Source organism: Cucumis sativus, chromosome 4 (genome assembly GCF_000004075.3).
Source record: "Cucumis sativus cultivar 9930 chromosome 4, Cucumber_9930_V3, whole genome shotgun sequence".
Taxonomy (NCBI): domain Eukaryota; kingdom Viridiplantae; phylum Streptophyta; class Magnoliopsida; order Cucurbitales; family Cucurbitaceae; genus Cucumis; species Cucumis sativus.
The window spans coordinates 14759767-14784808 of NC_026658.2; the positions used below are offsets into that span (position 1 = coordinate 14759767).

General features: G+C 32.9%; 5 protein-coding genes across 7 annotated transcripts; 1 reads left to right on the forward strand and 4 right to left on the reverse strand.

Moving 5' to 3' along the window:
* Positions 1-3225: 3225 nt before the first annotated feature.
* Positions 3226-5831, reverse strand: LOC105435241. The gene is made up of 3 exons (XM_011655340.2): positions 5646-5831; positions 4328-4842; positions 3226-4063 (listed from the first exon to the last, which is right to left on the reverse strand). Exons 1-3 carry the CDS (start codon positions 5693-5695, stop codon positions 3978-3980), a joined length of 651 nt encoding a protein of 216 aa, XP_011653642.1. The 5' UTR covers positions 5696-5831; the 3' UTR covers positions 3226-3977.
* A 1593-nt stretch (positions 5832-7424) lies between these two features.
* On the forward strand, positions 7425-10760 carry LOC101211667. 3 transcript variants are annotated; one of them, XM_031884421.1, is made up of 7 exons: positions 7518-7636; positions 7764-7874; positions 8352-8494; positions 8606-8656; positions 9152-9373; positions 9507-9609; positions 9777-10760. In XM_031884421.1, the coding sequence occupies exons 2-7, from the start codon at positions 7789-7791 to the stop codon at positions 10363-10365; spliced, it is 1194 nt and encodes a 397-aa protein (XP_031740281.1). In that variant the 5' UTR covers positions 7518-7636; positions 7764-7788; the 3' UTR covers positions 10366-10760. The 3 variants fall into 3 exon arrangements, with proteins under 3 accessions (XP_011653644.1, XP_031740281.1, XP_031740280.1); XM_031884420.1 differs by having other exon boundaries at positions 7521-7669; XM_011655342.2 differs by having other exon boundaries at positions 7425-7874.
* A 199-nt stretch (positions 10761-10959) lies between these two features.
* Positions 10960-12070, reverse strand: LOC101211421 (thaumatin-like protein). The gene is made up of 2 exons (XM_004142012.3): positions 11912-12070; positions 10960-11829 (listed from the first exon to the last, which is right to left on the reverse strand). Exons 1-2 carry the CDS (start codon positions 11973-11975, stop codon positions 11150-11152), a joined length of 744 nt encoding a protein of 247 aa, XP_004142060.1. The 5' UTR covers positions 11976-12070; the 3' UTR covers positions 10960-11149.
* A 2858-nt stretch (positions 12071-14928) lies between these two features.
* On the reverse strand, positions 14929-17715 carry LOC101205674 (putative cyclin-D7-1). The gene is made up of 5 exons (XM_011656068.2): positions 17047-17715; positions 16847-16933; positions 16396-16494; positions 15747-16136; positions 14929-15351 (listed from the first exon to the last, which is right to left on the reverse strand). The coding sequence occupies exons 1-5, from the start codon at positions 17317-17319 to the stop codon at positions 15259-15261; spliced, it is 942 nt and encodes a 313-aa protein (XP_011654370.1). The 5' UTR covers positions 17320-17715; the 3' UTR covers positions 14929-15258.
* A 786-nt stretch (positions 17716-18501) lies between these two features.
* Positions 18502-22073, reverse strand: LOC101211169 (glucose-induced degradation protein 4 homolog). Its single transcript, XM_004142011.3, has 9 exons — positions 21828-22073; positions 21576-21631; positions 21298-21441; positions 19763-19836; positions 19558-19612; positions 19390-19452; positions 19175-19302; positions 18977-19086; positions 18502-18838 (listed from the first exon to the last, which is right to left on the reverse strand). Exons 1-8 carry the CDS (start codon positions 21868-21870, stop codon positions 19008-19010), a joined length of 642 nt encoding a protein of 213 aa, XP_004142059.1. The 5' UTR covers positions 21871-22073; the 3' UTR covers positions 18502-18838; positions 18977-19007.
* Positions 22074-25042: the final 2969 nt, after the last annotated feature.

The window sequence follows — 25042 nt, forward strand, 5'->3', positions numbered from 1 at the left end:
GGTTTGTCTACTACACTGAAGTTGAAAAATGGAACCCCACAACCATAGGTGTGTTGATTGGTTTACTTCAAAGTGAGCAAAGATTTGTCTACTTCTGGCTTTGACTTTTCACACCCGACCCTACAACCAGACCAGTGGTTTGTTTGACTGAGTGTCCAGATCCGAGCCTTAGCCACGGTACACACCGAAGCAAAGAAGTCAATGGTTTCTGTGAGACACCTTGTATTAGGGCCCCAGTTGTGACTCAAGGATCTCGTGTTTGAAGGATGGAGCGGCTCCGAGGTGTCCCAGTCCTTGCTTTGGATCCCACACTTGACCACGACTCGTGTCGGACTCCTTTACATCCAAACAAAAAGAACACACACTACAGATCCCCTTCCTCCAACCCACCTATTTTCCATATCATTTTATTTTGTCGGATTTGAATTTTGTGTTTATTTGCTTTCTGCAGTTTTTAAAAGGGGGATTTTTCTTTTCGAAATTTAAATTTTTTCATGGATTTACTGTCCAAAATATGACAGGACAGAGTTACTTGTGTCACTATCAGTCTACTGTTATTGTCCATGATTTATCATTGATGTCCACAGTTCTTTTTTTTTTTTTTTTTTTTTTTTTTATCTAACGGTGGATGGCTTGAGAGTATGGAGAAAAAATGGTTTTAATTTCCCATTTCAGATGTTCTAAATTATTCCATGCCTTTTTTTTTTCTTTCTAGATATATAATTTTAATGGTGGTAAGATAGTAGCATGACCAACCACAGTAAGTGGTGAGGGCCTGTATAGGTGACAGAAGAAAGAGAAGGAAAGATAAGGGAGCTGATGATAATTAGTAGACTCCAATAGATATAACATATATTGTATATGGCTTGAAAGTGTAATAACAAGTGAGATTCAAATGAAAGTTATTGTTTTTCAACTATAGGTACAAACATAATTCGGGCATCGGTTCTCTTGGCTTTAACAGTACTTATCCCCTGCCCCTCTTGGGAGGACTTGATCTCCGAGAACTTATCCATGCTTCAACAAGAGCAGATATGGATGAAACTGATTCCAGAGGTTTTGTAGCAACTGTCAACAACCAATTCCCACTTACAAAGAACGTTTGTGCATATAGGTAGAGATTATTTTCTCGTACAATATGTGTCAAAAGTTTTAATATTCCTATCTAAAATTTTAATTACTAGAAGAGTAACTTTTAACAGTGAGTAAGTGATCACAACTTTAATAATGAAAAAGTTCATAACTATTAAGGTAAAAAAAAAAGGGCTGAAATTCCTCCGTGATGACTGTTTAAAGAATTTTTGCATGGATGAATTATTTATAGTGCTTTGAATGAGATTTAGCTCTTAAGTTGAAATGAAAAATGGTCTTTTGTTTCTATCAGCTGTGTATGAAAGTATCATATTGACCTCAAACCATATTAGAGGGTTCGAAGCTAAAATGGATTATTTTGCTTCTTTTCTTAATTTCTCATTAATTATACCTTTCTCTCTATTTTGATATTTGGTTGTTTTAGCTTCATCTTCTCGTTTCTCATTCTAACTTTATGTCTTCCTTGTTTATCATCAAGCATACAATTTTTCATTAAAAAACTACAAAGAAGAAAGAGAATTTTTGTTTGGAGAAGGAAGAAAAAGAGAAGTCGGTAAGAGAAGAAGAAATAAAAGAAAACAGAAGCATAAAAAGATGACGGAAAATGCAAAAAAAAAAGGAAAGGAAAGAATAAATGAAAAAAACAAAAAAGAAGACAAAAACGAATAAAAAAACAAGAAAGAACAAAAAATTTGAAAGTAAAAGAAGAAGAAAGAAGAAAAAAACGCATAATAAATAAACAAGAAAAAGAAGATCGAACAACTGCAAGAGGAGGAGAAGAAAAGGAAGAAATGTTAAAAGTGTAATTTCATAAAATATCAAAGATTCAAAACAACTATTTTTCATTTCAAACCTTAGAAAAAACCTATTTTAGGATAATAACACTATATTAAAATAATTTCAAATATGAAAATGTCTATAAACACAAAAAAATTAGACCCATATTTATAATATAGTCTATCAATAAACTTTCATAAATTTTTCTTTACTTACATTTTTTTTTACCTGAAAGATGAGATTGTATATGCTAATACTTGTTTTCCTGGTGAGGTAAGATTGGGAATGACAAGTGTATCCGTCGAATCATCGTTGGGCTTCTATAATTTGGGGCCAAAGAGTCCATGTGTATAACTGAGAAGCTCATCTTTTGACGGATCGAGATGACGAGCTAGCCCACGTCAGGTGTATGGGCTCCACGTAAGGCCACAGCTGGCAGTCGGAATTTGAATTGTTTGTTTTTTCCGCGAGATTACCGGCGAAGAAGAAGGCTCCACGATGACGTGTGCGCGAACGTGAAGGGCAAAATTTTGTAATTCCTTCATAATATATATATTAATTTTTATTATCAATTAATCTTGTTGACGCCAGATAATTAATTCTCAAATATTATATTTGTGGGAAACGATAAATCAATTTTAAAAAAATCAACCATCAATCACAAAAGTGAAAGTTATGTTATTAAAGGCAGACTTTAATTTCTATATATAACAAATCACCTCATTTTTAAAAACATAAATTTTAAAGGTTAAAAAAAGACTACGACACCACACTTATATATAGGTATTTGGTTTAATGGTAATGTGTTTTTTTAGAATATAATAATAATAGTGTGATAAATAGTAATAATGTAATAATATAATAATAATGTGTTTAGTACACATTATAAATCATCATCGCCCATAATTCTTTCCGTTTAAAAAATGTTAGCGTGTACTCAAAAGAAAAAAAAATATTAATAGTCTTTTCAACTATTTTTGAGAAAATATAAAAAAAGTACTATGTTTTAGGAAGAACTTTCCATTTATGATTCTTATTAAAAAGAAGAAGAAGCTATAGATAGAAAAATAAAACAAAATTATTTACAAAATATGATCACCTAAGTTTACTTCATAAAATTTTTATGAATTTGAAATTTTGGGTATATTAAACTTTCAGAAAAAAGAAAATTGGTAAAAATTTATGATTAATAGCAATCTAGATTTTTAATTTTGTCATTTGTGTTAGTTAGATTAATAAATATAACTAAATTGAAAGGTTGAAAAGGAAGGTTAAATCTTTGAAAATTAAGCTATACATTTTAAACCATTAAATTGATTTTTTTTGGGTTTAGGGTGAAGATTTCGCTACCAAATATTCAAAATTCTTAAATTTCAAACTCATTATTAGTATTTATCTATTTATTTTTTAACGTATAAGCCTCCAAAATACATTACGTTGTAGTTTCGCGGTTCTCATCTCCTTCGAAATGTCGCCACCGGAAATGGAGAAGACCGACAAGAACGGTGATGAGTGTCTAACTCCAAAGAGCTGTGCATGTAGAATTCCGAAGGTTTTCAAATGCCCTCCACCGCCCAAGAAGAAATCGTTTACCGGCCGGAAGCTGGCCCCTCCGACAAGGGGTTATTTCCAGCCTCCCGATCTCGATACTCTGTTTTCCATGCCGCCTTCATCACGATGGGAAGCTTGTACTTAGCTGCATCACGGTATTCGATTCGCCAAATTTACAACATCATAGTCGGAATTTTAACTGTTTGATCGATTCGTTCATCAGTTTCGTCACTCTGGATCCTCTGTTCGTGAAATTTGGAGGTTTCTTGTTCTTCCGAGGGCATAGATTTATTACTTGATTTGGTGTAGGCAGAATTTCAATACATGTATTTTGAATGAATTACTTTGGAAACGTTGGACGGAATAATTGGATTTAAATCAGTTGAATTTCGTGGACTGGTTCGGTAGAATCTCAATCACTTCATTTCACATTCACAGACATCTCTTGGATTGAATTGTCGCATACTTGCAAGAACTGTTTCATCTCTAAGAACACATACATGCACACATTTAAATTTCTCGAGAGTAGATACAGATCGGATTCAAGATGTTCAACATCAGGGATCCAAGGATGGCAAAAGCACAGAAAAGTACTGCTCAAACTCTTGATCAATGGTTGGTTTGATAGGCTTGGATTCTGTCTCTGCATATTTGAATGATTCAGTATTAGTTTGTGTAGGGAAAAAGCATAAAACTCACCCAACATCGCAAATCTTTGGTTTGAAAATACAAAGCACCAAACAGGGAAAGAAAGAAAGAAGAAGAGAAGGAAATTTCTATTATTCCTAACGACATTTTTTAAAGCTGTATTGGTCTGGTTTAAATCTTCGTTCCATCATTAAATTTTGCCACTTATTTCATTCAAATTTTCATATAATATGTGAACAAGAAATGAGAATTTCAATACCTGTATCTACGCTCCATCTCCCAGATGACAAAACGAAGTTTTGCTTGGAGTCTGTGGGGAGGAGCAAGTTTTGAGCACTGCCACTGCAACATTCCTCATAAATGCAGCCATATTCACGGCTTCCAAACTCCAATAGATCTTCCTCATGGCCATAGCTTTTCTGCAATTTATCTTTCCCACCCTGCATTCGAACTTGCTCTTCGGACATCTCTTTACTTTTGTCTATTGCTATTTTTGTAAGAGTGCTTTCTTCTCCTTCTCCTTCTCCTCCTTCTCCTTCTCCTTCTTCTTGTTCTTCTTCTTGAGGTTGGTCGTTAAACTTGAAGTTATCTTCTCCATGGGGAATGCTAATTGATCTTGGACCCCAACGTGGTAGCTTTGATGTGGGTAAACTTAGTTGATCAATTAGCAGCCTTCTTTTGTTTTTAACATCAACGGCTTCTGTATTCCATGATTGACAGCCATGGAGTCTGGACGGAGTTTCAAAGTCCACTGATGTTGGTCTGTTAATGATTCTGTCAAAGTTCCATTGCACAATTAGTATTTTAGGGAAGTAGGCATTTAAGCTTCACCTATCTTTTTGCCGCTTACTTAATTCTGATGTACTTTTTGCTAGATGATTTGAATGACTGCACAGAATGAAAGTGTAACTTAGAGTACTTTTATTTGAGTCCAGTGTTTTTCTCAAATCTCGAAAATGGAAGGAATCCTTTGATTTTGTTGCATCTTCTTTTCATCATTAGACTAGGGTTTTTGAAGAAACAAAAAAACTATATATTCAGTCATTCAAAATTTTAAATATCTATAGATAGGGGAACAAAAAAAAGAAAAAAAAAGAAAGAAGAGATTGACAAGAGAGTGAAAACCAGATCAAACGTCCAATCCTAACCCAAAAGAGAAGGCAAAAGCACAGAAAACCATGAATATTAGCCAAGCAATTAGAAGATCCATCAGCATGGGCAAATCATAAAACAAAGGGAGTATTCATTTTAAAATAAAATGACCAATTTCCCCCCCATAAAAGAAAGAAAGAGATTGTAATTTCTACAAACGAAATTCCCCCTTAAGACACAGCCAAAATGCAGAAAACCAAAGTCAAAATTGGATATAATCTTGGAAAAGACAGCCTCCAAACTGAAACTAACAACAAACATACACAGAAAACAACCCATTAAAGAAGCCATCAACAAACTGCACATAAAGGCAGAAGTCCTTGAAAAGAAAGATTCAAGATCTGTTTTTCCTTCCTGTATGTTGTACATCACAGGTTGTTCATAATTAGCCATGGCAGCCAAAACAGAGAGAGAGAGAAAGGTACCTGTCAGTGTCAAAGTGAGATGGATGATGATGTCGGTTGTTTTGGTCCATTATCAATTGACAATGGTGAAGAAAGAGAGAAGAAAATGGCAGGAAGCCAACCAAACTATATGTTTCGTTCGTGTTGATGAATAAAAGAAAGTGAAAAGGTTGGGAAGGAGAGATTGGATTTGAGGACTTTGAGAATATTTTAATTACAGTATTTGTTTATGCCTCGTATTTATCTATACATATATATCTTATTATATCTGTGTTTATAGGTTTGGTCTTATAATTTATCGTTCCAAGGGGCACCTGGCTGAGGCTAAGGAAGCATACTGCACATGATTGCTTCCAATTCTCTTGTCTCACTCATTCACTCAACCCACTGGTTTGCGAACGGCACGCCTTTTCCTGCCTTCTTCTGACGGCGCATGTGGGGAGTGCCACTCCTCATTGCATATCTCTTCTTCCTCGTTTCTCAACCTTGTTAAAATATTTAAATTTTGAATTACGTTCCTTATAATTTGTTTTTTTTTTTTTATACAAAAGGATTTCGAGGATAATACATGTTTCTTTGATTGGACAGTGGGTGGTTTAATGTTATACTATTTTATTCTAAACTAGTATACTACTGTATTACTAAATAGGTTAAAAGTACTGTTTTACTTGTTCAACTTTAGTTGTATATTTTATCGATAATAGTTTAAGGCAATGGTTCAAGTCCAAGGACAACATTCTTAGAATTTTGAGCGTTTCAAAGAATAAATTCAAAGCCTTGAGCCATAGGTCTACCTTGTCGAAACCACACAACATTGAAGACTCTACATCTATGCTTAACATTGTTGATAATGCACATGTGTCAAGTGGATGTTAAATGGTAGACTTGATAAATATTTATATTAGTGAAAAAAGTTGAATTCTAATTAAGTGTTTAGTCAAATGAAAAAACTTTGTGTATTAACTTAAGTATTTATTAGTCGTATTTGACTCGATATCAAATGGGTGTGAGCTCTTTTGCAGGTCAACTGGGATAGATTCCTTAAACCACAAGAATTTTGCATGGAGGCAAGCGACTCGGACAAGCTATGTGCCCAACATACTTCTAACCGTTTAATTTTATGTAATATAATTTTAACAAATCTTATATAACAAGCCACATAATATATGGACCAAAATAGTGTTTTAACGAAATTGTCTCATGCTAGTATTAAAAGTTTAGAATCATTTGAGAAACAAGAATTCACAACCTTTAGATGTTTGTATTGTTTACTTGATATGTAATTAAACGTTTTGTTTGATGGTAAATTTCTAATACTATTATACAACCTACCATCTCTATTCATAATTTGACATGTCACTAAATAATATATTAGTTTATTATGTGAACATCACATTATTATTATTAAATGATGTCATCGTGGTAAATAATGAATGGAACTAGATTCTCTATATATTAGGATAATACTAAAATTTTTTCTATTCAATACCATAGATGTAGTAGTTTGAATTAACCCACGTTTCCATCACAAATTTGAAAGGGTATTCCTCAGGCATTCTACAACATTTTCTTTAATGCCTAGAAATTGATGTCAAATCATTATTGAGCAATTGCATCGGCACATATTCACCTTGACTCGTGACTTTAGGTTGAGCACAATAGTGTCTAATTGGCTAGAATTCTACCACATATATTAACAAAGTTACAAATGTCATAATTTGTCTAAAGCCAAATTTCAAGTCCAAAGAGTGTTATGAAAGGTCACAGGGGCACTACACTAAACCGAGACCAGAAATCTTGAGCGAGAATGTTACTTCTTTCCTCGAGTTTTGGTTGAGAAAAAAATTATAATTACAATTTAACTAATATATTTGAGGCATTAATTAAATAGATAGGGTATGGTATAATATCAAAAGAGAAAAGGAAAAGTTATAGTTTTGAGAAGTAAATTCACTAATAATAATAACAACAATAATAATCCGATATAATTGTGGAACCGAAGGATCAAGAAGGTTCACGAATCATCTTCTTTGCGCGTTTCTTTTGTATAAATCCACCTTCCATTCCATACACTTGGATTCTTACAATTCCTGAATTTTGTATTTCACTTCGCATTAATCTATATCTTCATTTACTTAGGGCTTCCTTCGATTCCTTAACGGCTATGGCGAAAGACGGTCCCAACTGGGATGGGTTGCTCAAATGGAGTCTAGCTCACTCCGACGGAACTCGCCCTAATCGAAATCTCAGGTTTTCTCTCTCTCTATCTGCTTAATTTGTCAATTAATCAGGAACTAATGTCTGTTACTCGCCTTTGATGTCTCATGTTTCTGTTATTGGTAGCTTGTTGAAGCTGTTGTGATGCTTTTGCGTTCTGTAACTGTTGTGGATGTTGTTGCGAACAATAAGAATCATTAAGCTGGAAAGATGAAGGAGACGTTATTTGGTTAATACCCATTTCAGTAATGGAATTGATTTACTAGGTTTAACTAACTATTCATCTCTTTAACACAAATAACAATGGTTTTTAGGTTGTCTTCTAATAAATTGTGTTAGTGTGTGGGCGTTTTCTTTAGTTTGTTTTTGTTGTTGTTGATTTTGAAGATGTGAACCTTGGTTTGAAATTATGTCTATGTGATTGTGGTTAGATTTATCTGTTTTGGGCGATGTGTTTGTTTTCTGGACAACTTATTAAAAGATGTGTTGTATTATGTATTTTTTTTTCAGCGAGGAGGACCGGAGATGGTTTATGGAAGCAATGCAAGCTCAGAGTATTGATGTTGTCAAGCGCATGAAAGAGATAACTCAAGTGATGCAGACTCCTGAGCAAGTCTTGGAGGCTCAAGGTGTTGGTTCAGAGGATATTGAAGGTACTTTCATTTTCAGAATTATCCTTCTCTCCAGTCTCCCCGAGCCCTGTTCTATTTGCTCTTCAAGGACATTTTCTAAATTATTGTGTTACATTTTTCTGATCCTTGCAGATATGCTTGATGAGCTACAAGAGCATGTTGAGTCGATTGACATGGCAAATGGTGAAGTTCTCTCTTTATTGAATTATATAAAATCTTTGTTGGATGTGGATTGTTCATATGATGCCTAACGGGAAGCATGACGTGCTTTCATTTCTCAATGAGAAAAACACCAGTTTGTAGAATTTACGAATTGCACCTAGTAGAGCATTGTCTTTGAGGTTTCTTTGCGCTTTTGAGATAGATAGGGGTTTTCATTGCTCTAGGTCTGTTGCTGTTAGGTTAGGGGCGTGAGAAATGGTGCAGTTTCTGGTATACTATCATCACAACAACAAATGTAGCATTTCTTCGGGTGCTTTTGCGTAGGAACATTTGAAATTGCCTGGAAATGGGCTCGAGCTTTTACTTTCTGAGCAATGCACAAATGGTTCCCGAGTTGTGGAATGATTGTTGATGAACTTTTTTCCAAATAAAAATGTCACTGTTGATTTTATGTGGTATCACTACTTTGAGTGAAATTATTTCTCATCCTGTTCATATTAACTATATTTCTGACAGACCTTCACTCTGTTGGTGGGCTGCATCCTGTTCTTGGATATCTCAAGAATTCCCATGCAAATATTCGAGCCAAAGCTGCAGAAGTTGTGACCACTATTGTTCAGAATAACCCACGAAGTCAGCAACTGGTGATGGAATTGAATGGTTTAGAGTCGCTTCTATTTAACTTTACTTCGGACCCTGATGTCACTGCTCGGACCAAAGCTCTTGGTGCTATATCCTGTAAGTGGATACATAGGTTTCTTTTCTGTGAGAAAGGTGTTCGATTTGTTTCTCTGTTGAGTCATAGGGGCTTTTATTTATGTTACTGACTTTGATTTCTGTATTGTTTTTGTTTTCCTTTTGGAATCTGCAGCTTTAATCCGACACAACAAACCTGGTATTGCTGCATTCCGACTTGCAAATGGTTATGCAGGCCTGAGAGATGCTCTTGGCTCCGAGAATGTAAGATTTCAAAGGTAATAATTATAGAATTATGAAATTATCACTTTCCAACCACTTTGGGTAAACCCTATTAGATTTCATTGGCAAACAGTGTCAATCCCTCTGTTCACGTATAGCTGTTTTAATTGATCGAGTCTTATTTCTTTTTTATACATTTACTCATTGAGGGAATTATGTGCAGGAAAGCACTTAACTTGATCCATTACCTGCTGCATGAAAATACTTCAGATTGCAACATAGTGAACGAGCTAGGATTCCCTCGAATTATGCTACACCTTGCATCCAGCGATGATGCTGAGGTACGAGAAGCTGCGCTTCGTGGCCTTCTTGAACTTGCCAAGGACAAGACAGGTGAGAATGGTGGAGGGTTAGGTGAAGACGACGGCAAGTTAAAGCAACTCCTTGAGGAACGGATAAAGGAAATCAGTTTATTGTCACCTGAAGATCTTGGGGCAGCTAAGGAAGAAAGGCAGCTTGTTGATTCACTCTGGAACACCTGCTACAAAGAACCATCATCTCTTCGTGAAAAGGGCCTTCTTGTTCTTCCTGGAGAGGATGCACCACCTCCTGATGTTGCTAGTAAGCATTTTGAACCTCCTCTGAGAGCTTGGTCGGGTAGGCCTCCGGCTGATACAAGTCCTAAAACTGAAAAGAAAGAAGCTCCTTTACTGCTGGGCTTAGGTCCTCCACCTGCACCTGCATCTGCTCCTGAAGCTCGAGATGTTACTTCCAGTTCTGCAACGAATACCAATGAAGATTCGACTTCATAACTTAGGCTGTAAATTTAGTAATTCCTACACTTGTTCAATGATTTTACTTTCTTTCTCTCTCTGACTACAACACTGTCATGGTTGAACTTACACAACAACCAAGGCTGTTCATGTCAAAAACACCAAACAAGTAGCAGCCAAACTACTCCCTCCTCTATAGTCAAGGGTGTAATTTAGTTTTATGCCATCTTTGAGATATTTATTACCAATTTCATCGCGATGGAATTCTATTTTTGTGATTAGTTGGGTTGAGAATGAAAAGCTCAGTTACTGTGGAACTTGTAAAGAATGTCAGACTAGAGCGTCGACTAGATATTGATCATATATCTCAGAATTTGTTATGAAGTTTCAAATGATCAAGGCAGAAGTCAGGCGGTTGCTATCTTTATTTTTAATATTTTCAACGATAAATTGTTTTCTTTCTTTCTCTGAGATGTAGTATTACCGGTACGTTTTCTTTTACTTGCTTCCTTCGATTGTCAATTTTATTCCAACTTTTTCTTAACCTGAAAAACGATAGAAGATGAAGAGAACAGATTATGTCATTGATGCTTCTGAGCTTGAATTGAAAAACGCTTCAAAATCTGACAGTACTTACCACCCACTACTAAAATCAATTCCATTACGAACAGAAAAAGCAACAACTTTACAGTTTGTAAAGCGAAAGAAAAATTCTCTCTTCCATTGATAGAAGGATCTTCCATTACAAGTTACATAAGCTAGGAAAAACAAAACCCTTAGTAGTGAACTAATAAAGCATAAGACATCGAAGCCTAACAGCCATCTACAACAACTGAGGAGGGCAAAAAGTAATGACATAACGAGAAGCCCTACATCTGTTTAGACTTGAGGAATCATCAAAAGCATAGCTATAGGCCTTGGGGCAAATGGCTTTAAACAAGTGGGCAAACAGAGTAGGCTTGCAAGTATTTGGATTTGCATATTGTCCTGTGCAACAATACTTAGCCGATTGCATAGCCAAACAAGCACTTTTGCAGCCCACAACCTTGCTCCCCCTTCTAACCTCCAGCGTGGAGGGGCAGCAAATGTTCACGTCGACCTCGCAGGATGCCACACCACACCCAACCCCTCCCCCCACTGGCTTCATCGACACAGGCAAGTTAAACCCATCCACCAGACTCACATCATAGAAATGCAGGGGTGATGAGGATGACCCTAGCGTCATTTCCACCAATGTGGCTGGTGGCTCACCCCCAGAGCCTCCACAATGTAGTTGGCCGCCACAGTCGCCCGTGTCACAGGAGCCTTTACCGTTAGAGTCAAAGTTGCAGCCTTGTCTACCCCATATTCTCCCCGACCATTTGTCGGGTACATCGATAACTACTTCCTGGCCACTTCCAAGTAGAAAACCCCCGTCTTTTGGCGTGTTCTGCCCCGCTCCACCAAGAATTCCCGGCCATACGCTTTCATTACAATTGTTGACTATGATGATTTGTTCCCCATCTGCATAAAAACAACAAAAATGAGTACATTATGTAGAGAAAAAACAGAATGGATTGAAGATGAGAGGAGGAGAGAATAGTACTTGTGGTGAAGAAAGCGATTGATGAACAGAGAAGAATGGAAACGAGAAGTGAAACAACTGCCATGGCTTGAGAAAGATGTAAAGAAAAGAAGTGAAATTGAAAATGGGGAATACTTAAGGATTTTATATTTGAGTTAATGATTGCTTTATCTGAATTTCTCCTTTTTGTGTGTGACTTTCACTTTCACTTTCAAATAAAGGGCAATATTCATTTCTTCCTAATGAGGCTTTCTTCTTTTTCATTGTTTAGTATGTTGGTTAGTAATGTACGTGGTTAAGCCACTAAAGTAGAAGTTGGATTTCTGTTTTAGGACACGACCATTTTTGAATCTCAAGACATCCCTAAACTCTCTCTCTCTCTCTCTTTTGTTATAATATGATGCATATTCTTCTTAGGTTGTCGTTCAAAGATTATGGTTTTTGCACTTTTCCTTTTTGTGAAGACAAATTGAGATGGCTTGATTTCAATTCAAGATGAAATTGATTTTATCCTTCTTTATAAACATTAAATTCATCTCATTGATTTGGAAAGTAGTTCAACATAGAAAAATTGAAAGAAAAAAAAGGGGAAAAGTACTGAAGTTCTCTAGCCTTGAGGGGGAGAAGAGGAGGGTCCCTATCAAGATCCTCATTTATCAAGTTCCATAATTTCTTTTCTTTCAATTACCATATGATCATCATCAAAATATTTGAATTCTTTCATAAATAAAAAACAACCTATTAACATTTTAGTTTCTAACCTTTCACGTTAATCTCAAAAACACGGCTAAAAGTATATAACACTTAATAAAAAGATCATTGGATGAATCGTGGATATAGCATTTATAAGCTTAATTTTTAAAGTATTTTATCTTTTAAAACTATGTATATACAAACACGGCTTTTCTTCCTAATTTTCTTGCTTTATTACTTACTTTTTAAAGATCGGGATAGGTTTTAGAAACTAAATAAAAATAGGTCTCGTTTGGTAACAACTAAATCAAGTCTATAGACACTCCTTCTATCTCCAAATTTCTTCATTTGTTATATATTTAAACCAATGCTTAAGAAACAACTCAAAAATTTGAAAACTAAATAAAAATATTTTTAAAATCTTGGTTTGGTTTTTGAAATGTAACTAAGAATAGATTGTTATACTTAGGAAAAACAATGCAAATCATGGTAAGAAATGGGAAGAAAATAAGATTAAATTTCTTTTTTGGTTACGAAACGGAACCATAGTTTTTGAAAACTTAGTTTACAATCCCGTTTGTTTTTAAAGAATGTGAGAAAGCCTACCAAAATTTGAGAGACGTTTATAATTTTAGGGTTGGTAACGAAACTTAATGCAATTAGGGATGATTGATTACATAAGTAAATTGCTCTTCAAATATTCATTGTTTAAAATTTAATTTTGATAAAAACTATTTAAAATATACTTTGAAAGTGTTTCAAAAGCTATTTAGGTGGTTTTTGACTAATACTTTATTCTTTTCTTTCAAAATTAAACACTTGAAAAGTTAACTAAATTTATAATTTGTATCGAATTAGTTTTGAAGTTTGAATATAGAACAATCAAATCTCCAAATCCTCAACAAATGTGGTTTTTGGTCAATCAATTAATAGAATCCATTAATGAAAGTTGATGTGATAATTTTTATAACAAAAAAAACCCTCTATTCTTTCACTTATCTTTCTAACCCTCTTTTGACAAATTTGTTGCTTCCGTGATCTAAAGTTTAAAATATGTTTGGATACTGATTACGGTTAAAATTATTTAAATTTATTTTAATGTCTCGAAATAAAACTAAAATGATATAAAAATTAAATTTAAAAGTATAAAATTAAAAACCAACTAAGTGTTGGAACATTTTTAGGAGTTTAAAAATGAAAGTGTAGCCCTAACCTTTTTCTTTTCACCCTTAACCCAGCTTTGTGTATACATTAAAAAAACAAAATTAAAGTAAACTGATAAGCTTTAGATACAAATTGGAATAATTAAACGTTCTTACTTTTGTAGGATTATTTATGTTTAAATTCTGCAGGGAGAATAATTATGATTTTTACCTTTTTGATTCTTCTCCAATAAGGTTGCATTTAAAACATAAATAATAAATAACCAAAGAAAAAAGGAGAATGGAAAGAAAAGAATTTGGAGAATAATTTGTCATTTCAGAATCTCATACCAAACTTCACCTTTTCTTTTGTTTTAATCAATCAAATTCTAAAAACTCAATATCTACCATCACTACAACATTATATAATTGGAAAACAACTTAAATAAACAATGTCACATAGTTAATATATATTATTTACTACAACTATTGTTTATCAATTTTCTTCATTTTTTACACACAACACAACCAAATACTATCTTAAAGCTCAATAGTTTGATTTTAATTTGACAAATGATCGTGACAAAAGAAAAAAAAATTGAAATCCCATCGACTATATAATATATTCAACTATCTTCATAGTACCATGTACCAATTATATTATTAGCATGTTAATATTTTCTAGATGTAAAGAGAAGAGATGTTATAACAACAATACACCCTATTATTACTTTATGTTGATATTATAAGATGTAAGATATGGAATAAAGCATATTCTGAAGGAGAGAGAGTTGGAAAGATTGTGACAAATGACTCTTAAATTAAAAAGTTTAAGATTTTGGGGTCTTTTTAAAATCTTTTGAATAAGAAATATGTTTAAACTTTAAAGGGATTAAGTTCGAATATTTGTTGTTGAAGTATGTTACTTTTCTAAATTAAAGTTCTACTTCATCAAGGCTATATATCTCCCCAAATTCGTATACTTCCTCTTTTAAATGTATATAAGAGCTATTGTGGTTGTGTGTATAACTATACCTATAATCATCTTGATATTCTTTTATATGCAAACAACATATATATTTTATTATTAAATTATAAATTTAGTGATAGGAAAATGCTTTTCTTTTAATTTATTCAATGAAATTTTTAGTGAAGATATAATATGATTCAATTCTCATAATTAATGATAAAGATGGAGGCATATTTGTAACAAACAGCATCTATAATAAGATGTCATATAATAATGTACATCATTTAATAATCAATTTTTTGTTTTCTTCCTATTTTAAAATTTAAGCTTAAAAATCTTATGTTCTAAGGTTTTACTTTGCTTTTTCCATCCACCTTTTGAAAGTTAATTTCAAAGAGTAGTTTTTCTTTTTGAAATTAAATAAATGTTTTTTTTTAAAAAAAAAACAAACAAAGAAAAGAAAACTAGATGAGAGTGAACATAAACTTTGAAAATACAAATCTATAAATAAAATGAGAAGCTGATTATTAATGTAAAGAAATGATATGCGTTTGGTTTTGTTGCTATGGTTCCTTCATCAATACTGAAGTAGGGCTTTGAGGGCAGCAAGAAGAATGCACACCTTCCATTATGCTTCGACATTTCATCATCTCATCCTATATATCAATTGGGTTCCATGACACATCAAATTAATAAGCATCGTCCAAAATGCACTTAATTATGATCTAAATAATTCAGAGTAGTTTTTATTTACTTAAACACATGAGTTTTGAACAAATACTTCTAAATGGTCTATCTAAACCCAATTCATCCATTTTCTAGTTTAAAAATTTTCGTGCTTTGAAAAAAAACTTTTTAGAACATACCATTTTAAATAAATATACATGAAATGGTAAATAATTTAGAGAAATTTTAGTTTGTGTATCTATATAATTAATTAATTTGAAATGTGTTAAACGCAATAGGAAATCTTTTAAACATAATTTGTTTGGTTGAAATGAATGAATATATATATGAATTATTATATAGGGAGATTAATTAAATTATATACCTTATGGTGTTGATTGAAGAGGCCCATAAAATATGATATAGAAGATTGAGAGTTGATGATTGGAGGAATCGAATCTAAAGAGCAGCAAATTGAAGAGAGAGCAATGAGACTTGGTTTGAAATGGATGGCTCTATAATCTAACAAAGCTTCAACAACAAACTCTTTGATCTTCGCCATCAAAACATCATTAGCATGAGCTTCTTCTTCTTGATCTTGATGAGCTTCTTCAATGGAAAAACACTCCAATTTCAAACCCAAGAGTTGGATGTAATAATAAGGTGTTGGATACCACAGATGCCAACCCAATCCCTCTAATAATATCATCTCCATTCTTTCAATGCAACTTGGTTTAAACACATGATCGTGATGATCCATGCAATAATCTTCCATCTTCAATATATATATATCATAAACAAAAAACAAACAAATTTCATTACAAATACGATAATATGATTCTCCATCATAACAAATTTGAAGATTAATTAATTTAACAAGTTGCATTTAGAATTAATCTTGTACCAACTTCCAAATTTGTATCTAACTAGCTAATTATCGCACCTAATCAAAGACTTTAAACTAAAATGATGATTATTATTATTTTAAAAGGGGAAAATTCAATAAATCCAAGAAGCTTAGATATTTAATTTACCTGAATTTCAGTTAAAGTTGGAGGATATGTCTCATGGAACTTGGAGGCTACGGATAAGCATGCAACAGCCAATAAATCAACCATCCAATCCTTCCATTCCTGCCATATTATTTAATTAAATTAACTTCCTGAATTGATTACAGAATTAACTTGTTAGTTTATGATCACCGTTAAACATCTTTTGAATTAGTTCTTGTTTGAGGATCCGGAACTCACAAATTTTTCAAACATATACGATTTATTCATTTTGAGATAGAGAATATTTCTTTAATATAGTATCAAAATCTATATAAAAGTATTCGATTAGAAGCTACTCCATCTTTTCATTGTTTCAGTTGATTGAGAGATGAAATTTAACGTAGTTAGTAATCTCTAGTCTAATGAAAGAAAGAAAAACAATTTCTGAAATATAGAAAATTTAGTTAACAAGAAAAGGAAGAAATGTGCTTACTTTGCATCTGTTCTTAGATATGAAGCGATCGAGATAATTTGCAGCAAGAAAAACAGTTTCATGGGAGAAATCCCATCGACTTCTACACTGAAAGATAATAATAGTAATAATGTTTAAATGATCAAGATAACTCAGTGACTTGAAATTAAGACAAATAAATGAAAATCCATAAAGAGAAGTAAAAAGAAAAGTAGTTTGACCTTGATAATCCATTGAATACATCTAAGCCTCACAAAAACAAGATCTCTACTTTCAAGAAACTCCTTATAATAAGGTTCAGGCATGTAACTCATCTCCTTCTCCATGCCGATCGACACGGCCTGCTCGTCAACTTCCTTCATCATAATAGTTAAACAAATCGAACTCGTGACCCTTCCACCGAAACCACCATGCTTCACTGCACGGTGGTTTTCTTCACGAGTCTGATCAGTTGAACACGAGAGCCAATCCTCATCACAAAGCAACATATCCATATTGGATAGAAAGAAAGAAAAAGAAAAAGAAGCCCCAAGACAATTCAAACAAAACGGATTTAAATACTTCTCTTTCTCATGATACTTTCAACAAACTCATTAAATACCAAAGAAAATTATTACAACCTAACTAACGTGCATGTACATACATGAGATCCATATATTTACGGCTAGTTTGATAACTTATTTTGTTAAATTAAAAGCCGAGGTATTTTAGAGGATTTGGATGATCATGAAGGTTGAGAGAGGGAAATTTAAGGAGGAGAAAGCATGCCCCACATGAAGAGGGTAAATGTGAGGAGAAGGGATTTGATTTGTAAAGTATGGAGCACGAGGGATATGATGGTTGGGAGTTGGGGCCTTACAAAACCCTAAATTTGAAGTAATGAAACTCTTCATATTAAGAACAATATTCTGTGGCTGAGAAAGCAAATCTGTGGTCCAAGTACTAAATTGCCAGCTCCAATAACTGATATCAGTTACTTCTTTTCCCAATTCTTCATACTTTTGCTTCAATCATTTGAAATGAAAGCTAGCAATATTTTAGTTGTTTTAGCACAAGCATAGTTTAGATTAATTTCCAAATTGAGCTTAACTCATTGTTATATTAAAAGAAATCAAGTTAGAACATAATGTGGTACGGAGAGAAATTGAAATTTAGTTATATGGTTTGACTTAATTTCTACAGTAGAGTTATAGAGAGCTATTTACGAGAAGTTTATGGAATTATGTACCCTATTTATGAAGTTTTATCAAATTAGGAGTAAATTCTAACTTTGAAAGCTATAGGAACTAAATTCTGAACCTTGTTTTAATCTTGGATTTTGAAAACAATCCTAGAACGTAAATAAGAAATATAGAAATCAACCGTTGGAATAAACATTTAAGAGATGGAATAGGCATTTATATTAATTTTTGAATGATTAATAGAACATGTTTTGGAGTTATTTTGAATATAACAAAAAGTGATTTTAACTATAAAAAAAAATTACTTCCAACAAGAGGAGTTATTCAGTTCATTTGGAGAAATATCTCAACTACCAAACCATATGGTAAATTACTACTGTTACTCTAATTGAAGAGAGCTTCAACTTGAACAGTGTAGTCATGCATGAGAGTCATTACTTGAGAGTCATTACTTGAGAGTCATTACTTGAGAGTAGGTGCAGTGTGACCAAGCAGTTATCCATAAATGACTATTCCATTTTATGCTTTTGCCATTATTATTCTCACACACATCCAATCTTCAAAACTTCTTACTATATATAGTATAATATTCCCACAATTTCGTATCCTTATGCACTAAGAAGGAAATTATAAACTGGAGAAACAAACAACTCGAATAAATTACAAAATGGGAATGAGTTAAGTCGAGCTAAGGTTTGATAGAACCACAAAGCAGAGAGAATCATTACAACCTGCTGTAGCTCGAGTATTCAATACTGCAACTTCTGGGACCAAAATTTTCATAAACCGAACTTCGTACAGGGTGCCCTTCCCATTAAGTTTCATGGTAAACCTACAAGAGTTGAAGCAAAATCTTAGTATTGCTTAGCAAGAAAAACCATGGAACAGAAAAATCTCAACTATTTCAACTTGAGTTGTATGAAGCAGAAAAACCATGGAACTCATATATATGACAAGAAGTTAAACCAACCATAATTGTATAAGGAATTTCCCATTTAGTGTCATTGCAACTCGTAAGATGAGAAGCTGAAACCCGATCTTCCCTCGTTTGTAGATTTAAGTTCGAGCTTCTGAAATGGGCTGCAGATTTCAAGCAGCATCTTGTTAAGTATATTGCCAAAGCAGAGGAAAACTGTGTTTAATCTGTCCTTATAATTTGAATTCATACCTACTATTAGGGTCATAGTAGAAGCCATTGATAGAACCGTCACTACAAGAGAAGCAAACATAATAAAAACCAGCTATAGTTAACCCACAATCGGTTCCAACATTCACAAAGTATTGCTCTTTCCATCTCTGCAAAAAAACCACAATACTTGGTTTTAAGAGCGTAATTATGTTTGTGGACACGAAAAGAGCAAGTGTAATAAGAGGTCAGAATACCATAAAGATGCATGGATAATTACTAAGATCCAAAGATTTCCCACCATCAACTTCCACTTGGTTCTGGAACAGCATTTTTAAGAGCAAAAGTTAAAAAAAAAAAAACCATTTTCAATGGAGATTAGAATAGCTGTAAACGAAGGGATGTATTGACTATGGGGTCCTCACCATTAGGGGAGCAAATGACGGAAATTTGGTCCAGTGCCGTATATCCTCTTCTGGTCTGAAAGATGGTAGAAAAAGACTTGAGTAAAGAGCTTAAGATTTTCATGTTCTTACTAACATCGAAGTTCATATCAGAAATAAGTTTGTTTTAACAGCTTAATGCAAAGAAGCTTGGTGATTCTTGCTTATTTATATATTAATTACATACGCTGCTTGCCATTTTCCAGTGAAGAAATTATAATTCTTGCCATCCACAATCTCCCCTTCCCAAAAGGTTACTACCTGTCCCAATCAGAAAGCCAAACAAAATTCAAATGAAGCTATAATAATATCTATCCAAATAAGGCCTAGATACATTCAGTAGAAAGGAAACCAGCACACAATTTTTTAAAAACATGGATTTAAGTAAGTATACTTTCTCAAATAGAATGGAATCAAATAATGTCAATTATGTATTTTTAGACATGATTAATTTATACTGAGGTGATTATGGTTCTAATATAGCAACCAGAATGATATATGAGATGCTTCGTCACTATTCATTGATAAAAAAATTATGATAACCAATCCATTATTAGCTCTATTTTAAAATCTTTTATCCCAATCTCTGACACTTCATTCAAAAGGCGACATCGTCTCTTGGCATTTGCCACTGATGCACACTATTGTAATATGGAAATGAACAGATATCTAAATTCTAAAGGTTGTACTGGATCTTCCTGTGTAGCATTACTGTCAAAAGAAAAGCAAAAAATTAATGGTCTAATGCTCCGACGGTTTGTTTGCTTGTTTGTCTGTTTCGTTTTTTTTAAGAAAAAGACAATATACATTCAGAAACAATGACAGAAAGAGGGCATACAAAAAAGAAAAAAGAAGAATGGAGAAGATTGATATCAATTGGAATAGATATGGAGAAGATTGTTAAGTGATATTTTTGTTATCAATGTTGAATACTTGCAAGACTTACAAGAAACGAGCAGAGAGAAAGAGCGGGAGAAGAAGAAGAAGAAGAGGAAAGACGATGGGGCTCACAAAGTGGGACGATGAGAATGTCATCCTCCACCCACGAAAAAGTCGATCAATGAAAATATTACCCAGTTCGAGATGGGTACAGAGATCAAGAATCAATTTTTCATTCCTAATTGGGAAAACATGGAAATGAAAACATGAGCGAGTCCTTCATGTTAGGCAAGAAACAGTAATTTGTTTTAGGTACATCGAGAGCCATTCTAGTTCCCACTCAAGGGAACAATTAAAATGAAAATAAGAGAAGATTACTGTCTCTGAATAAGTAAACATAACTATCGTCATATTCATAGCATCCATTTTAAGCCCTTTTTTACTACTAGATCGTATATTGTTTTAGTTGATTAAAATGAGACAAATGTTTTGCCTGTCAGAACCAACAGAGTTATCTTAAAGGAAATTCTAAATGGTTCTTTCATTCTTAAGAGAGGAATGACAAGCAACAAAGCAACACATTTCATGAAGTCCATTATCAAGCATGTGCACACTCTCAGATCAAAGTCAGAGGAAAGTACTCTCATTTGCTAAGTGAAAGGTAAGGTGCATCTAGCATAATAACAACATCAAGAAACATTACAGGTCGATCAAAGAATATGAACACAATTAAAACAAGCAGGTTGTGTTTATCACAGCAGAGAAGAAATATGGAGGCGATCACCCAAACAGGTTAATATTTACACTCATTTTTCACAGGAAACAAACAAAGAGTTTATTTACCGGAGTGTCCGCCATAGGAACATTAAGGGCCTCCATCGTGCCACAAAGATACCCATGTTCAAGGTCCAATCCCTGTATTCGTACATTCACCCTCCAAGCCTCATCCTTTTGATTATTAGAGACATTCTGAGTACCGGAGAACGCCTGATACAGAAAAAATAAAATAAAAAAAATCACGAGGCTATTTGAAGATATTTTCAATTATCATTCAACCCAAATCAAAATGGCATATGGGCAAGTACTGAATTAAGGAAAAAAATGATTAGAGAATATGAAACCTGTCCTACGCTAAGCAATGTACAAGCTTGAGGAGTGGTCTGCTTAGGATCAGCACCTACGAGCAGCAAAAATATGAATGAGAAACTCGAATCGATTCAGTAAAAGCAAGTTAAGTAGCGATAAAAGTGAGTGTAATGGAAACCCTAATTGACACAGGTTGATTCATGAATGGATAGATCGGGAGGGGGGGAACCCAAGTTTCAGAATCGATCAGAGGCAAGAAATATAGAAGAAGGATGGATTGGAATTACCCGAAATTAGAGAAGGCGTAGAGCTCTCAACTCGCACCGGCATTTCCTTGCTGCTAAATTTCCGGTGGTTGGAATTAGATTACCGGAAAATTGAATCTAGAAGAAGGGATGACTGTCTAACAGAGCTTTTTAGTTTTTAGAGATCAAATGCCAAATGGGATGAAAAATACATTAAAATTAACCTCTAACTTTTTTGTCTTTATTAGAAATATAGATATGACTTTAAAAATTTGTGCATATACTAAGATTTGGACGTTTGAGCTCACATAAACAGTGGTGAACGCCACTGCTACACTTGTTAAGCATTTGGACTAGTTTTCTTCTTCCGGTTATTGTAATTTTGTTGTCCGTTCTCTGGGCCCAACTGGGGGGGGGCTGCCATGAGCATTTTTTTTTCATATCTAAGATCCTCTCATCTTGAGGAACGTCATGATCTCTGTTGTTTACCCTAGTTTGATTTCTACTATTCCTAACCATGATGTTGTTTAATCTTCTTAGAAGATAAAGTGTTAAGCATTTGCACTTGCTAAGTATTAGGATGTTTGATGTTAAACATCAAATGATAGGTTTTTTTTTTTACGTTTTTAAAATGTCACTAATTTTTATGAAAAACGAAGGTGAGACGAATTTTTTGAAAACTTTTTCATTATGGAACATTTCTTGATGTTTTTAAAATGTTAACCTTTCTTTTGTCCCTCTCGCGAGTATGACTTCCTTTGTTTGACGAGTGCATGCCATAATTTTTATGAAAATGTGGAGGTGATCGAATTTTTGGAAAATTTTCACATTGCCACTTTAGTTGACGTTTTAAAATCGTCAAGTGGTATCTACAGTACTTGACATTTGAAAAATCTAATATAAATAATGGACATGCTTACATTTTTTGTGAAGTAGTGATAGTACGATTATGAACATCCTTTCTCGACAATAATTAATCTGCTCAACTAAATTACATTTTAATTTAAGATTATCTTTTAGACATTTTTGAATTGTTTTGAAATTTTGACTTTTTCTTTTTTTCTAATTTGATGTGGAATGTTTTTTATGTCACATTTCTAATTTAGATTTATTTTTTAGCTTGCATTTTTTATTAGATCATCTCAAATTTCAAATTTGTTTTGATATTTTTACTTTAACAAGTATTCTCTGATAAAATATATTTCCTTTGTTTTATTTTTGTTGGTTTGGTATACATGCATTTTGGATACCTAATTTCATCAAATAAATATTGGTTGTCCTCTTGAATTTGATAGTGCCTCCTATTCAATCTCACTGACTTTTCCTCTTAGGTTTTTCTATTTATTTTTTAATATTTTAGATATTTTCTTGTTTGATTTCTAGAAATATTATAACTCCTTTTCCTTTATCCAATTTAAAGAAAAATTGGTTGTTCAGAAATCAATTTTTCTATATTATTACCTCAACTAGTGGTGATCATCGGTGGGTGATATTGCTTTTCTCTGTTTTTTCTTTTCTTCTCTTTCTTTTATTTTGTTAGTGGAATTTGTTTTCTTCCCATGTAGTTGCATTTTCTCTATGATGATGTTTAAATTCTTTTCACCCTCTCTTTCAAACTTTATTCTGTCTATTTGATTATTCAAATATTGCCTTCTTGTTTCTCTCTTTATTCATCTCTTCCCTTCTTAATTTGTTATGGAGATTAGTGGATTTTCGTTATTTTCTTTTTCTCTTGAATTCAAGATCACCGGGTTAGTTAAGACTTTTCTCCTTTGCTTTATACTTGTTGTCGTCTCTGCTTTAGTTATTTTATTATCTTTATCGGTATGGTTTTCATATGTCTTTCCAACTCTTTCTTTGATGAATTTTTATATTTTCTTCGATTAATTAGGGTTAGAAGTTGGAACCAAATTTTGTGTTCTTTTTTTTTTTTTAAATCCTGCTCATTTTGTTAACATTAAATACATTATTATACTTATTTCTTGTTATATGATGCCTTTTTAGAAGACATTTTCAGTAATATTAATCTTTTAGTTTACATTTTTGGGTTATGGATTGTTTAGAAATTTAGAATTTTTTTTTTTATAATTATTGTGGGATGATTTGTTATGAGATGTTTCTGATTTAAATTTATTAATTTTTAGCTTGTTTGCATGTTGTATTATAATTTGGTCTGGAATTTTGAGTTTTTTTCTTTTCTTTTGTCATTCGTGTAATATCCTTTTAGGAGATATTTTTAATTTGAGTTTATTATCTTTTGTTTATGCATTATTGATTGTTCTTTTTACCAGCATTATTGATTTTAATTTAGATTTTATGATTATTATGAATTGTTTTTAAAATTTTGACTTTCTTTCTTTTTCTACGTTGGATGTAAATATTTTTAATTTAGATTTATTATTTTTTCAACTTCTTTTATAAGTATTATGGATTATGGATTTTTTTTAAATCTTGAGTTTCTTCTAATCTTTTGGTTGGTTGGGGTGCCATCTTTGTGTAAGACACATTTTTTATTTAGATTTATTATTATTTAGTTTGCATTTTGCATTACGGTAGATTGTTCTGAAATTTTGATTTTCTTCTTTTTTTTATGTGCGATGCCTTGAGGTATTTTTAATTGAGATTTATTCTTTTCGCACATTTAGGGATTGTTTTGAGATTTGGTAGTTTGTTTTGATATTAATTTTTGGTATTCTCTGTTAAATTTTTTCTCTTTGTTAATTAGTTGATGATACTTTTATTAGGATCACCCCCACGTTCAATCTCACAGGCTTTTCCCCTTACGTTTCTTTCTTTTTTTAATATTTATTGATTATCTTTATTATGAATAATATTAATAGAGAAACTATTTAAGTGATACATGGAAGGGAGTATGTTAATGCAATGATGTATGTATGACTGTCATGATCCTTTAGTGGTTTCTTTGACTTGACATGATATGTTAAGAACGTATATGGTAAATAATGTCAATAGGACAAGTGAGAGAATGTTATATTTATTTTAAATATAATACTATTATTAATGTGGTCCACATGCATTATATGCCATTTTATGTTTTTGGGGTTCATTATTTTATTAGGCTCATTGGGTAAAAAGATAACATCCTAATTAAACACCATGATAGGTGGTGTCTATAAATAGAACCTTAGAGATTGGTCATCTCACTGTCTCATTCAAGTAATTCACTCTTTTCATCAAGAAAATTAATTATGTTAAGGGAGACCAAATGAGAAAAACACAATCTTTAGAAGACCATT